Source organism: Panthera leo, chromosome A2 (genome assembly GCF_018350215.1).
Source record: "Panthera leo isolate Ple1 chromosome A2, P.leo_Ple1_pat1.1, whole genome shotgun sequence".
In the NCBI taxonomy this organism is placed as follows: Eukaryota; Metazoa; Chordata; class Mammalia; order Carnivora; family Felidae; genus Panthera; species Panthera leo.
The window spans coordinates 117,427,571-117,443,782 of NC_056680.1; the positions used below are offsets into that span (position 1 = coordinate 117,427,571).

Consider the following 16,212-nt stretch of genomic DNA (forward strand, 5'->3'; position numbering starts at 1 on the left):
TGAATGTGTCCCTGTTATGTACTCACAAGGATAATTATGGGGTTGTTGCTCATTAATACTGTTTCTTGTTTCCCTAGAAAACCATTTGATTTATCCCACAACTTTTAAAAGTTTAATTAACGATACAAAGTTAACAGTCTAAAAGACAATGATCCAAGGCTTCCCTTCGTATAATTTCAGTGGCAACTTAAATATCACAGCAAAATCAAAGCTGAATCGTACCACAGCAGCATATTTCTCTGATAAACATTTTTAAATTTATAATAGTTGAGTTCAAATCACTATTATCCCTTCCTTTTTCTATGACTCATCATCAATTAACATTTTCCTAAATGCCTGGAGACGAAGCCCAAATAGCAACTGAAGAGTCATGATCTCTACCACGATTGAAGGTGATTTAACCAATTTACTGCTTGTTTTGTCAAACACAGTCCTATTTTAAACACAATCAGTTAAATATTAAAATAAATAATTAATACACCTAAATCTCAGATGATAGCCATTCTTCCTTTAGAGCATGAAAGACAAACTTGAGTAGAAAAATTACTTGAGTGAAAACAAATTAATTTCTAATTCGCTACTCAGTTCACTTGTCCAAATTAATTTCTCAAGTAATAATATACAACTACATTGGCAGAATTAAGCATTTAAGTTGTCATTTCTTAATAGGATCTGTAGTTTAAGTCTTAAGACTTTGAAAGATGTACGTCACCACAAGTAAGAAGATTCTGTTCATAACTCTCCTAAAATAAGAGGACTTAAGAGCACAAATATGAGGAGCTTTAAAACAAGCACTACCTCTGAAATATACTTCTGCTATAGGCCCCATAATTTCAGACATATTTAACACATTTATACAAGGCCAGAGATGGGCGGGGGGGGGGGGGGGGGGGGGGGGGAGGGGCGCCAGGGGAGAACTCAAGCTATTTGCTCAGATTTCATCAGTGGGATAACTTTCAACCAAACATAAACTATGTTAGAAAGGGGAAAGGAAAGGAAATGAAACATCATCCAAACTTTTGACGTTTCTGCTATTCTTAAGGATTCCATAACAACAAACTGAAATGAATTCCTTCTTACATGACAGGCCTACTATTTCAAAAAGCACTTTAGTCCATTAATAAACTTAATACAAATGAGGCCAAAGGAAATAGCTAAGTAAATCTATGCATATTTAACAATATCAATGAAGTCTCAAGGACAAAATCTATTACACGATTTTTTTAATTAGAGGAAAAATAAGGAAGAAAATGAGAGCTTTTTAGCTATGGCATTTAAAAGGAACTGAAAGCAATATATTCACATTTTTAAGCTACAGACACTAATATTTTACAAATTTGAAAATATTATCTTGAAACATTTGTCTCATGTTAATATGCTTGCCCTTCTTTTAGTATTTTATAATTTCCTCAAAAATTACTTGAAAACTGAATTATAAAACAAGATTTACTTAAATCTTCTTGAGAAATTAAGTTGAATCTGAGAATACACATTAATATAATATTTATTGACTGTCTCTTATGTGTCACACATAGGTACCTTCATATTATCTTAATCAATCTGTAAAGAAATGAATTGTACCTACATCATCACTGGAGTAAAAAAAAAAGACTAATATAAGGGCAAGATACAAGTGAAACTTATTTTTATCATACACCTAATACGTATTAGAAAATTCTGATTTAGCGGCACCTGGGTGGCTCAGTTGGTGAAGCATCTGACTCTTGGTTTCCACTCAGATCATGATCTCACGGTTGATAAGATAGAGCCCCATGTCAGGCTCCACACTGGCAGCACAGAGCCTGCCTAGGATTCTCTCTCTCTCCTTCTCTTTCTGCCCCTCCATTGTCACTCTCTCTCAAAATATATAAACTTTTGGGGCGCCTGGATGGCGCAGTCGGTTAAGCGTCCGACTTCAGCCAGGTCACGATCTCGCGGTCCGTGAGTTCGAGCCCCGCGTCGGGCTCTGGGCTGATGGCTCGGAGCCTGGAGCCTGTTTCCGATTCTGTGTCTCCCTCTCTCTCTGCCCCTCCCCCGTTCATGCTCTGTCTCTCTCTGTCCCAAAAATAAATAAAAAACGTTGAAAAAAAAATTAAAAAAAAAAATTTAATAAAAAAAAAAAAAATATATAAACTTTTATTTAAAAAAAAAAAAAAGAAAATGCTGTCTTATACTCCAGTCAATAACAGCCTTTACTCAATTAGTAATATATTTTCATTACAGAAATAATTACTTCAGGTCACATTTAAAAGATTTAAGACCATGTTATATGACAGGAATATTCTAAAATGATTGTAATCCTATTCTAAAATAATTCTAAAAGTAGCACAATTTTAGCGCACAAAGCCTAAATTCAGGCATACACTCTATACTATCAGGCTATATTGCAACTAAGAATAGGAAACTAGGGATAGTTAGTCCATCATGTATGATATTTGAAGGCTATAAGAAGGAGCTCTCTACTCTAGATAGAGTAGGCAAAATTTCAAATACTAGGGAACAGGCAAAGCAAGATGGGTTCTGGTTGCTTACATTCAAATCTTTCTTACATATAAGTAAAATACATGAATTTAGAAAATCAACTGATAATTTACTCTCAAGTCACAATTTATCAGACCTCCTGAAAAGAGAATCTAAGGACACCTGGCTGGCTCAGTCGGTTAGGCTTCCGACTCTTGATTTCAGCTCAGGTCATGATCTCACGGTTTCATGAGTTCAAGCCTGGGATTCTGCCTCTCTCCCTCTCTCTCTGCCCCTCCCCCATTTGCACTGTCTCTTTCAAAATAAATAAGTTTAAAAAAAAAGAGAGAGAGTCTACACTTGAGTAGTTAAATATATAAGGAGATAAAATAAGGAACCCTTAATAAATTAAAGAAATAAAAACAGAAGTCTTTAGACAACAGCTTGCTTCGAAAATGAATATAAACAGCAAATAGAAAATTAATGAACAAGCTTCAATATCTAGGAGCCACTATAATAAAATAAGTTTCTACAAGTACAAATTATTCTCCCCCCCCACAAAAAAAAAGGAAATACTTCTTTTTAAATCCTCTAAGATCTCTGCAGCTCAGTGTTTGAACAGTTGTATCAATTCAACTAGCTCAAGGATTGAAAAACACTGAACTGTAAATTCTGCACTGTGAAATCTCAGGATGAGGGGGTAGCACCTACAGCACCTACCACCTAAGGAAGGGGGAGGGAGGGAGGAAGGGTGACAAACATCTGTGTATACTAGACAAGCTAATAATTCACTAATTCGCTTAATAGAAATGAATAACTCTGAATTAATTCATTTTATTTAAGAACTGTTCACCTGGTCCCTTTTGTTTCCATTAATGATATTAAAATGGTACTTAACTGCCATTTTGAAAAGATAAAATAGCTGAAATCAATAGGAATATAACAGTGAAAAGGAGGAAAACAGCCTCTGTTTACTTCATTGTGACCCCATATTGACCTGAGAGAGAGAGAGAGAGAGAGAGAGAGAGAGACAGCAGGAAAACAGCCAAAAGGAATTCTGCCCAGGTCTCCTTGGATGAAGATAGCCCAAAACCCCAAATGGAAATGTAAAAGCAAAAAGAAAAGTGGGGGCGCCTGGGTGGCTCAGTCAGTTAAGTGTCCAACTTCAGCTTAGGTCATGATCTCGCAGTTCGGTTCGTGAGTTCGAGCCCTGCATCAGGCTCTGTGCTGACAGCTCAGAGCTGGGAGCCTGCTTCGGATTCTGTGTCTCCCTCTCTCTCTGCCCCTCCCCCGCTCATGCTCTTCCTCTCTCTCACAAAAATAAATAAACATTTTTTAAAAATTTTAAAAAAAAGTAGCAATATCGAAATACACTTAGATGAATTTATATAGAGATCTGATAATTAATAACTTCCTATTTTAAAAAAATGTATCTTGAATACTTTGCAACTATTAAGTACTAACTTTGCTACTCCTAACTACAGGAATAGTTTTTAGAACAAAGCTGAATATACTTTGAAGGTATAATGGCATAAAATTACTCAGCATCTCGTATTTCTCCAAGGTATACACCTAATTTATCCACAGGCTTACTTTTAAGCAGGCACTCCTGGTGATTAGTTAACTCAATATAGGAATATTAAACTATAAATGACTTAGAGAAAAATGGTTATGGGGAATCTCTGAATTCTGTGTTATTTGAACTCTTATTCTAGGCTCATTTTTCACTTTCTATCAAATACTGTACAAATTTCCATTCTCTTTAGAAACAAAGACTATATCTCAGTAATATCTATACATCTGAACAAGCTCCTACCCTATTATTGAATCATATAGTTACACAATGACTTCATTATCATGCTTTCTTAGCTTAAAATTTGTTAATATACAAATAATTAAGTCACAATGAGAGTTTAATAAATAATCACCAGAACAAAATATGTCTAACAGAATCTGAAATCTAGTATTCCTCTATAAACACTGCCCTGTATAAAAGTTATAATAAGAATGTATAAATTCATTATTTCTATATTCAACTAAGCAAAATGCAGTATGATTAAGCCCACAGTTGAAGACTGGTTGTAGAATACAAAGAAGTACGTATTTGTAGGGAAGAGGATTTTCCTGCTCTTTTCTTTATTTAATAATGTTAAAGATTTCTGGGGCAACTAGGTGGCTCAGTTGGTTAAGCATCCGACTTTGGCTTAGGCCATGATCTCCTGGTTTGTGAGTTCAAGCCCCGCACCGGGATCTGTGCTGACAGCTCAGAGCCTGGAGCCTGCTTCGGATTCTATGTCTCCCTCTCTCTCTGTCCCTCCCCCACTTGTGCACATGCTCTCTCTCTCTCTCTCTCTCTCTCTCTCAAAAATAAATAAACATTAAAAAAAATGTTTAATAGTGTTAAAGATTTCCATATGAAAAAAAAATCTCACTCCCTCCAATCACAATGATCTTGACGATTTAATGTGAAAAGAAACTATGGTTTCCTTTTAACTATTTGGGTTTAGGGTTGTCTGGTTAATTCTTGGTTTACTGAAACCGTCATTACTCTCAGTTGGCAGAGGTATGAATTACTCTGTGGTGTCTGCTAACCCTCGTTAGAAGATGCCATACTGTTTTCCTCCCAGACCCAGATCCTAACTTCACATAGGTTAGCTGACCTCATGTTGTGACCCTCATACCAGCATCCCCAGGCTTCAGGTCATGACCTATGAATTAGCATCCTGGAAGTAAGGGCCATACCCAGTTTCCCTTACAGAAGTGAAGACGTGAAAGTAACTTCCTATGCCTTTCTTGTTTTAGTTTGCAACATGCTAAACAACCAACCCTCAAATCTAAAGGAAGACAATCAGGTTACCCGCACTCTCAAGTATTTCAAACCAATCAAACTGAACTCCCTTCTTTGAACATTTCCATAGCATACACGTATTCACATCAAAAGAATCACAATGATAATAAAAAAAAATCATTTGAAAAAATTTTGCCCGTGTTTCCAGACATAAATTGATACTGTCTTTAAGGCAATTGTCCTGTAAAAACATTATTACCTCGGAACAGCCGGCCCCAGGCCCTCCTGAGCCCACTGCTACTATAAAATCATCTCTGCTGTGGCAAATGGTGTTGGCGTGGTATTTCACCTGTGCTTTACCAAATCATTCCATGCGTAACTGCAAGTATATCCTTTTCTTAACACATTTCGGCCACAACGTGCTTTAAGAAACATTAACACCTAAGGATAGCAAATACATAAGATGTCTGCACCAGATTGTGCAGAGTAGATCCTGGATATGCTTTTTAATTTTTTTCTCAGCAGGGGGAGCTCGCACTCTCATCTTGAAAGTCTAGGTATACAATATGGAAATTTAAATTTTGATCCCAACTATCAAATGTCAGTATGTGTTAGATTACCCTACCGAACCTCTCCATAAGAAAAATAAAATGTCACGTCTGACAAACTTGAAAATTTACCTTTGTCTTGAAATTCCTGAAGATAGCTGGAAAAGAAAGCAAGAACATTATATTTTAAAATGAGGGTTGACAAACCAAAACAAGGTCTGTTTGTTGGCAATAATTCAAATCTATTTTAAAATCTGCATTATAAACACACATTTAGAGAAAAAGTACTTCCCATCCTGAAATGACAATTCCAAAAGGCTTATGGGTTTATAATAAAAGTATTTTTAGAGACTGAAGTTAGAGTAGTAAAATCAGAATCTTTAAAATGCACCACATACATTTACTCATTTCCATATCTAGAGGTATTTATATTAAAATTCTCAACCTACCTTTGTCCTAGCACGTAAACCCAATACACCCTCAAAAAATCAAACGAACAGTTGGATTTTGGTAGCATGCTTAGAAAAAATATATAATCAAGAACATCCACAAAAAAAAAAAAAAAGGATAATATGATAAGCATGTCGGTTTTTAAAAACTATTATAGAGGACATATATTTTGTCTTTACAGTATTTAACACCAACTAAATTGGACATAAAAAAAGTTAATTCTGTGATAATTCTTTATTAAAATGTTAACTACAAAGTTGCTTCTAAGTAAGAAATAAGTAACAAATGGCAAGGAAGTGACTTACATAGACTTCACATCTTTTATCTTCTTAATAAGGGATTCTCTCTTTTCCTTTGCTTTCTTGGATAAATTTTCCCCTCTCAGTGTGTCTGCTACAAATGTTTCAACATCTAAACCATGAAATATAAGAAACAGGATACAAATTATTGGAAAGAATCATTTTTTGTGAAGACAAATAGGACAATGATTGTTTCTACCCATAAGTGTTAATATCTGTACAATTTGTTACAGTTATTTATCAATCCAAAGCATAACAGTTGAAATATGTTTCAAATACTAAGTTGGACAAATCTGTTCACCACTTAGCTAATAAAATTTGTATGCTCTACTTATGCTTAGCACAGCAAATGCTATTTGGATGTTTGGCATCATTAAACCGGGGAGAAGCGCACAAGTTTTAATAAACTACGGTGCCCCATAAAACAAATTCTCTCATATAAAAGCAAGCACAGAGCTTTTATGCATGTGTTACTATCATTTTATAATATTTGGGAAGTTCCTATGTGAACAGGTCATTCACAACATAATATCGATATAAACTAATGTCTCTGGCAAGGGCCCGTTTTTCCCAGTGTAATCCATTTTGAGGTATGTGCAATATTTAATGTTTTAAAGGAAAAACTAAATCCCTTTTTCTAACCAAGATTCCCAGATCAAACCCCCTCCTTCCTACCTGCTCCACCCATTCTGACCAGCCACCTTCAAAAATTGAAAGAAAAAAAAAACCCAAAACCTCTGTTGTGTGGTTTTGTGTGTTCTTGCTTCTTGCCTTGGTATTACCACCCGGAAATATTTTTTTAAATAAAGTTAAGAAGTGGCAAAAATACATTTGTCCACTATTTAGAAATATAGTAACCTAGAAATAAGATTTTCACAGATTCATATAACATTTCCACAGAGCCTCCTTTTTTTTTAAATTTAGTAAACTTGTAAATTACTCTGCTTTCTAGTTCTCACTAGTACAAGATTCCAACTAATCCTTACTGGTTTGATTTTATAATAGCCCCATTCTTATTGTTCATGAAACATTATGCAACTTTAATTTTTATTCAGGAGTTCAAATCTTTGAGATATCTAATATAAAGGACCATGAAAAATTTTTAAAGTAGGTATGACTGTAAACCATCCATATTTCATATTGAAAAGACGTGTGTATATTTTACTTTCTTTTTATTTATTTAACTACTTTGTCTCCTAACTCACACTGACAAAAAGATAGGATAAAAGCATATGATAATAGTATATATAATTAATTCAAAGCAGTATAACAGTCTTTCAACTGTACTTATAATTAACAATTTAAAACCTAGTAGTTGAGATAGAATGTTATAATCGATTTTAAATTCTTGATTACAAAAGTATCTTGATCCAATAAGCAAGTTGATTAAACTGTTATCCCATATATTCATAATAAATGTATAGAGGTAATTTTTCACTAAATCAGTATGACAAGTGAAAGAATTAAAATTTAATCCTGGAATAATTTTTTTAAATAGCTTTCTGGTTTGACGTCCATTAATGACTAATGTTACAAGTAAGTATCAAGATGAAATGAAAGCAAAATGTCACAGCTTCTCTTTACAAAATATGGAGCGGTCCATATTTTGAAGGGGACATAGAGGCATAATCCACAACCAGTGCAAATTAGACTCAGATTTCTAAAGTGAGTTCAAAATAATGAAACTTATTTAAAAAAAAAAAATCACTCTCTCCTAAACTCTTTAATTTTTGTACACAGAGAAACAAGCAACCTTTGGACATTCACACATCAGGTGAAATGGAAAAGATCACTGGCTTCTCTGAGGTGGTTAGAATGAATCTAGTAACAAAGTGGAATAAGGGAAGGAGCAGCATGTCTGCTGCTGATTCTTTCTTCCAACCGGACTCAATACTTGGGAGAAGCTCTTGCACAATGATTGGTGAATTGTCTGCTTAATGTGACTCTCACTCAGTGTTTGTCTTTAATTCCCTCACCCACAAGTATTTAATTGCCTATTTTACATTTTCATTATACAATCCAAATTTAAACAAACAGGATCTATTTTAAATCTCTGGAAGCAATAACAGAAGGAATTACAGCCCAAGAGTTATTTCTGTAAGAGGTCATTTCAGTTCTATAAAAACTCGGAAAACATAAAAAGCTGCAATGGTCTATTTAGGGTTTCCTAACACTCCCCCCAAATATTTTTAAAATACTGACCCATGCTATTTTATGAGGAAATGCTTGCTGAAAGAATGTGTGATTCTAGGAAGAATCCGTGTTGTTTGTTGAGGGGGAGGAGATTCGGAGATCGGGCACGGGGAAAAAGATCTGTATTTTTACAGGTTTGATGTATTTATTCTTAAATTAATCCCAGAAGGGGGGTTAAGGCAACTAAAAAGATTTAATAAACACCGATTTCTTAAAATAAATTATTTTCCAAGGAGACGTGAAAAGTGTAAGAACTGTTTTTGCTGTTTTCGGGGGGGGGGGGTCTTCCCCTCTTTTTTTTTTTTTTTTTTTTTTAACAAATGAGTTAGGAACTTGAAAGTGGAATTGATTCCTGAAATCTTAGTTTGTTGGTGCCCACAGATTCAGTCGGTTTTGAAGTTTTTGAACTCCGGGCTATTTCTTAAAATCCACACTGTGCCCATTTATTTTCGAACTGAACCAAAGCAGCCTCTCCCGAGCCCCGGACACCCTCTGGGTGCGCGGGTGACCTTCCACCGGGTCCCTGCGTGAAGCAGGCACCCCGTTCGTCCAGCGCAAAGACAGGGCGAGCGCTGCAAAGTGACTTGGGCTTTCGTGGGAGACGTTTCGGCTCCGCGGTCCTCAAACACTCTCCACTCCCTCCGACTGTTAAACCCCAGGGTCCGCGTCACGGGCGCTGTGAGCAGGGAGCACTGGGTTTGGGGTAGCGCCCTCGCCAGACAAACGCGACTGGATCTGCGGCTTTGTAGCCCAGAGCCAGGGTAATATTTCAAAAGCGGCCAATAAAAGTCCTGGACAAATCAAGCGCTCCTCCGGCTGGTCGGAAAAGAGATTTGAAGCTTTTGATTGTGCCCTGAGTAGCCCTGCAAACGATAAACTGGCAAGCGTGTTAGCCCTCTCCTACCTTCCTTTAGGGGTCGTGTCCCTCGGTTAATATGTAGATTTCACTGACTCCAGACTGCCTGTAATTCGGGGAACAGCCGTAATTCGATTGCAGGAAAAGGTCAGCCCGCCTCCTCGCTAGCCTCTCGGCCTGGCGAGTTAGAATTCCTCTTCCTCAGAGGGAGGGGTCTCCATTCACGCAGTCACCAAAGCGTGGGGACCCGCCCGGCTCGCGTGGAGAATGCGCAGCTCCCAGGAGCCCCGATGCAGCAGGTTTAACCCCCACTCCCGCTCCCGCCCCGCCCGCGGCCACACAGACCTCAGGTCAGCGCGCTGGTACTTAACCCCAGAATTAGCTCCATCTCCATCAGCCTCTGCCCCGGAGTCATCACCAAGGAAAGAGTTATCCCAGGGACTGTAAATGTGGTAGTGATTTTTGTTCCTGTTACCCCTTAACACTGTCAAGAATAAACCTTATCTCCCGGTACAACTGTAAAGATCTGGGGGAGAGGGCCCTGAGATCAGACTTACAACTGCTCTGTAGATAACTATTAACGTCTGAAAACAAAATGAAAAGATGACATCATGTCTTGGCTCAGCAATCTTCAAGCAGTTGAAGTTAAAAATCTCTCAAAAGCCATAGGAACCCCTAACAGGCAAACAGTAGCGTACCCCAAATCATCGAATGGTACTCCAATTACCCTTTTTTGTCTGTACATATGGACCCCCAGAAAAACTGCCTACCGCTCATGTCTTCCCTTAGAGCCCAAGTGGCTAGGACAGGTATCTAACACATCACACACACACACACACACACACACACACACACACACACACACAGCCTCTGTGCTGGCCTGAATTGTATGGGACTGAGTCCACTACCATTTGCTCAGCCCCAGATCAATAACATAAGTGTAAAACCAATTACACCTCACCCCCAAATGGCTTTACTACTTAATTGCACATCTTTCTCTACTTTATGAATTGGGCCAGGTTTCACTATGAATTCACGAAGGTACTATTACTAAACTTAACATGGTAAGAGTCCCAGCCAAACTTTAGGCTGACATCGGAACAAAATAAATAAATAAAATAAAATAAAATAAAATAAAATAAAATAAAATAAAATAAAATAAAATAAAATAAGCTTTTTTTCTCAGCTAAAGGGAGGTGTATGGTCTGACCAAACACCTACTGGTAAAAACATAAAAATCAATCAAACGGGGCACATGTAGATCAATGGAGCCAATGCCCAAAGTTGGAAAATGGCTAATTGAAAAGTTATTGATTCCTCAATCAATGTCTTTCTCCTGATTACCTAGCACTTTTACAGGTTACGGTTATATTGTGAATTTTCCAAACATGGAAGAAGAAATGTGAACAAGCACAAGGAGTTCTCATAGTACAATAAGTAAAACATTCCTAAGTCTTAGAATCCAATCATCTGACAAAATTTTCAAAATTGGCTTTGGAGGCTAAATGATTTATTCTGATAGAAAACTGGGCTGTTGAAGAATACAGATGAACATCTTTCACCTCTAAAAGATGACTCTTGATAAATAACACCTTATAATAATCAAAATCTTTTTACCACTCATTTTCAAAGAAGCCACAGTGAATAACAGATTAGTCTGAGATTTACACTAGATTCACTGTTAGGTAGCATCTATTGTAATGTGTTCAGTATGTGATTGAAAAAGAAATGTAAACTCAGTGGAATGAAAAAGATAGACTTGGCTTTAATTGAAAAAGACAAACTAAGTGAATAATGAGTATATAAAAACTAGCCTATGCCACTTTTATCACCCATATATGACACTTAATCTTAAATTTATGAGAGACAACTGAACTGTGTTTCAAATCACCAGAGGGTTTTCCAATGCTGTTGTTTCTATCTTCCTTCTAGTAATATTTTAATGCTGGTAATGTAGAGATAAACTCATTTGGAAATTTTTTATAGACTTCTCATTTTTCAATATATTTAGATTCCTTTTTTTTTTTATTAAAGAAAGCCAGTGATAACTTGGGTTGAATAACTATAAAAACCATACATACTATCAAGAGCTTTATTTAGTAATCTGAGATAAAAATACTTTCAATGGAAACCGATGTCGGAAAACAAGTCAGCCAAAGATCCCCTCCTAAAAAAAGGTAGAATATTATATGCTTAATAGAGGCAAATAATTTTTTTTAGTATCACATCTTAATTCATCTACATTATTTGACCCATACAAGAAATTTAAAATTTTTGATCCCTTGACTTACAAACACATATTCCTGTTTCTAGAAGAGAAAACCTTAGAGGTGTCATAGTCTGATTTCACTTTGAGATCAAATGTCTTCATATCAGCTTTATGCTCATTAGCTATTACCGCCAAAATAGGGCAGGCTTATTCTTGCTCTGTAGGAAAATCCAGGTGCTAAAGAAGTAGGTGACTATTGGTGACTCAGTAGGTGGCACTCTTCCCTTTACATACTCAGCCAATGCCCCAGAAGGAAATTATGGGACACTAGACGTACCATAGATAATTCTCATAGGAAAAATAAACCCAAAATGTTGACCAAATTATAAACAGAACTTAGGAAAGGTGGAAATCAAACCATACTATTCTCAGCATTGAAAAAATTCTCCCTCTATTTCAACTGAACTGCATTCTGTATAGATTTTAATGTGTGAAGGTTAAAAAAAAAAAAAAAAAAAGAGTTCTGGAAATCCCCAGTAGGGGAAAATGCAATATTTCTAACCAAGCCTGCTGTGTGAAAAAATTTCACACAGATATTGCAGAAACGATACGGCCACTTTGTTTATTGTTGGTTTGTTTTGGTTTTGATTTTTCAGAGTCCTGACAACCACTATGTTTTTCTTTTAAAGTTGGTGTCATTCTCTAATTTAATAAAAAGGAACTTATATCCTCTTACAAGCTTCCTTTTTAAACATGTTGTCCTAAAACAAATGTATGAGAATGAATGGGAATATCTGATTGCAAACCACTAAGGCTCCAGTATTCAAAGGGTGATTAAACAAATGAAGGGGGTTGGGGGCCAGTGTTTCTAGTTCCTCTCACTTTCCTGCCTGCCTGGAGGAAAAACTCACATAAATCAAGATTATTCTTGCTGTTAGCCCTAGTCAAAATATTTGGATGTAGGAAAAGATTAAATGCACAAGATTTGGAATTATCCATTGCTTCCAATTATCCAGGCGAAACCTCTCCTTCCAATGTTGCGAAAAAAACCATTAAAGGTTGCCTGTAGTGCCTATGGCAGGTAGAAATTGACTTTTAACAAAAAATCTGTAAACTTTTTCTCTATTCATGTAACAGAAGAATAATACAACACTTTTATAAGGAGCATAGGCTTTCAAGATTTAATATACTGATTCCACAGAAATATAAATCGCTGACAGTCAAAACTATACAGCCACTTTTCCAAGAGTATCATTAAATGTGAGTTAAGAATGATAGCATCTATGGGTTTTTGCATTTCGATAGAACGTTTTAGAGGGAAAGAAATGAGAGGAGAGGGGAACAAATATCGAAGCCTAAAACTGCTACAATCAGAAAGAAAAATAGAGAGAAAATAATATAAATTGGTAAGAATACCTTTGAGCACCTATAGCGCAATCAAGCAGTTGAAATGTCAAATATTTGATACAGAGGACATATAACGCTTTGGAAAATAGGCACACGAAACACAAAGGGAACTGTCCAAAGCAATGTTATTTTGATAGGCATTATCTTTTGACTTGATATCCTTTTCTTCTGTAGGCAAGGGATTTCAAGTGCCTGAAAAGTCTAGTTCCTTGTCTTCTCTGGCTTGGAATTCTAGCACAGCACCATGAATTCATTGTTAGAGAGCTCAACTGTTAACTACAACCACGGCTACCAAAATCTCCTTCTTGGTTCCAAAGAAAGTACTAGGTAATCCAGCAATCTCTAAAATGTAAGCCAATGCTCTCCCTGTAGAGTTTTAGTAATTTTTAAATCTAGCCATGTACTATTACCCAACACACTTGAATTATGCAAATAATCATGTACAATCCCAACAGAAGTTTTTGGATGGAAACTGTGAAAAGGCTGCAGAGAACGTTTATTCCCGAAACCTTTCCTACCCCCAAAAGATTTTAATTACAGTCAAACATAAAATGTTAAGCAACTTTATTTGAATGATGAGTTAAAAAAGAAAACTGAAAAACACTGGTTCACTTGCTTCATTTCTTTAAAAAGTATAGATAGACAATAGATGTTTTCTCATATCCATACCTCTTAAAAATGTCCTCTGAAAATAAAGTATAAGCCAAATTTACAATCTCCAAAATGTTAGTATTTTAATATCTGTTTTTAATACTTCATGTGTTTTAATATGTGGCTTGTTTTCATTTTTTCACATGAAAACAAGCATTTTTTCACAAGCATTTTGTCATGTGAAAAAATGAAAACAACAGTAAGATGACTTTTAAAACACTCATTTCAGACATTATGCAGGCATATTAACTGACTAAAGAGAAATAAAGGAAGTTAGCATTCGGAGATAATTTAAATATTATGTAATTCTAAGCTTTCAACTAAATTACAAAAATAAGAGCCACACGAAATATGTGTAATTATGGGGATCAGAGAATAATGAGTCTCATAACCTATACATCATACTATGTGCAAATGTTTGATTATGGACGCAAACAACAAACTGCTTACTGTTGGGAGCTCTCAAGCTTTAAAGGGGTGCACCCAGAGGTCTGCACTTTAGTTCTTAAATTCAAAAAGTTCACACCTAGAAAATCCTGAAAGTGGTGCCATCTACTTTTGGAATAATGATAAACACTTCTCTGGTCTGGTTATTAAAATAGTATTCTAAACATACAATTCCAGCAGTGTAACAATGAAAATGTTAACTGTTGTAAAATAAGAGAAGTACTCGTGTGAAACTCTCATATAATGGAATAAAAGCTGCCTTAAATCAGTCTTTACAGTTCTTTATATCTCCCTTAGTGGTACCCATTAATGACAATAAGCAATTCTTAGAGTAAAATACTATACCACCACAAATGCATTTATCACCCTGTAATCATGTTCAAACCCAAGTCTCCATTCACACACTACTGGTTTTATTCTCTTGATCATATTCATGATGCTAACCAGTAAAACAGCGTATTAGGAGATTTGGTCTCACACTGCTATAATAGCAACTTACTATTTAAAATGCCACATGTCAGATATTAAGGGTTAAAATAAGCACCTTGTAATATACATCCAAAAGAAACTCTTTTAATCCAGTTATCCATGAGCAATACTGAAAGATAAATACTTAGGAGATGACTCAAGTAAAACAATCCAAATTCAGTTTCTAGAATTCTGATGTACGCAGGACAAAGTGAATGATAAGAATTCCAAGAGCATCAGGATAGGTAAGATTTGTGCTACCCTAAAAAGATGTATTTTCTGCCTTGTGCAGAAATACACATCTCCATATCTAGTATAGTGATGTACTATAGCAGTGGATTCGTCACAGCCTTGAAGAACCGCATCCTGAACTCCTAACGTAAGTTCCTATAAATGGTCATTTAAGACTTAAAAGGGGAAGATGAGGATGCAAAGATGTACTTTCATCGTGTGACACAGGAAGTTGGACCTTAATACATACTTCCTTTTTTGTTTTAATATGTTACTCAGGCTGAAAACAAGTGGCTATTTGAGAATCAAACCCTCTTTCAAAGTCTTAAATATGAGCACAATGAATGTTTAAGAAAAATGGGAGTTTTGGAAATGACAAAACCTTGCGTCCCACAACCCCTAACACCTGTAGCTCAGACATCTTTTTGCATTTTTACACCCTTCTCCTCCATTGGTCAGGCCACCAAAGAACTACTTCTTTGACTTCTGATCCCTTCCCAGTTCTCACACACGCATTATTATTCCCTCTCCCTCCCTCGCCTCTCTTTCTCACACACGCACACGACGTCCTCACAATGCATACAGAAATGTCCTGATCCAATTAGTGTAGCTCATCAAAAAGGGCTCCCCCAACATCCTCGGACCAAATTTCAACACACGCCCACTCCGTTCCTCAAACCCCTCTTTCCCCATTCCCAGTCCCGCTCCCACCGGCCAGGACACATGGGAAGCGTGGGGAGGGAGGGCATAGACTCTGAATGCTTCTGTCCCCACCGGCTCGCCGTCCCCTGGCCCCCGCCCCCGCCCCGGCAGCGTTACCCGCCCCCTTCCCGCTCTTTACCTGCCAACAGGTTCCTAATTTCCTCAGGGAGGGGGTAGGGAGAGGAGGTGCTGCTGGGGTTGGGCATGTTAGGGAGCGCGAGGCGTGCGGAGGGGAAAGACCTGTGCTGAAAAGGGAATCGACGGGCTGGAGTTGCGGCTGCGACCTAGACTCGGGCTAGCGGTCCCGCTAAGGGCAGCGGGGCTACGAGTCCGGACACTGCCGGGCCGGGGTTCACAACAAGGAAGTCACTAAAGCCCCAGCCAGCAGCTGCCGGACTCTCGGCCAGCCCCTCCCGGCAGATCGGGGCGGGGCGATGGGCTGGGAGGAGAACCAAAGGGCCTGAGGGGCCGAACTGCGCATGTGTATCCTTCGGTTTTCCTAG

At 37.2% G+C, this 16,212-nt stretch overlaps 1 protein-coding gene across 4 annotated transcripts in view; it reads right to left on the reverse strand.

Moving 5' to 3' along the window:
- The window catches only part of SKAP2 (src kinase associated phosphoprotein 2), a 198,021-nt gene extending 181,889 nt beyond the window's left edge, over positions 1 to 16,132 (reverse strand). For 3 of the 4 annotated variants that reach the window (XR_006197434.1, XM_042920704.1, XM_042920698.1), the window contains exons 1-3: positions 15,849 to 16,132; positions 6,552 to 6,657; positions 5,929 to 5,954 (exon numbers count right to left, since the gene is read on the reverse strand). Coding sequence is in view for 3 of the 4 variants with exons in the window: in XM_042920704.1 (XP_042776638.1) it covers positions 5,929 to 5,954; positions 6,552 to 6,657; positions 15,849 to 15,915 (199 nt within the window). In the remaining variant the exon portion in view is untranslated. The remainder of the gene's footprint in view (positions 1 to 5,928; positions 5,955 to 6,551; positions 6,658 to 15,848) is intronic. The other variant, XM_042920711.1, reaches the window with a different exon arrangement.
- Positions 16,133 to 16,212: the final 80 nt, after the last annotated feature.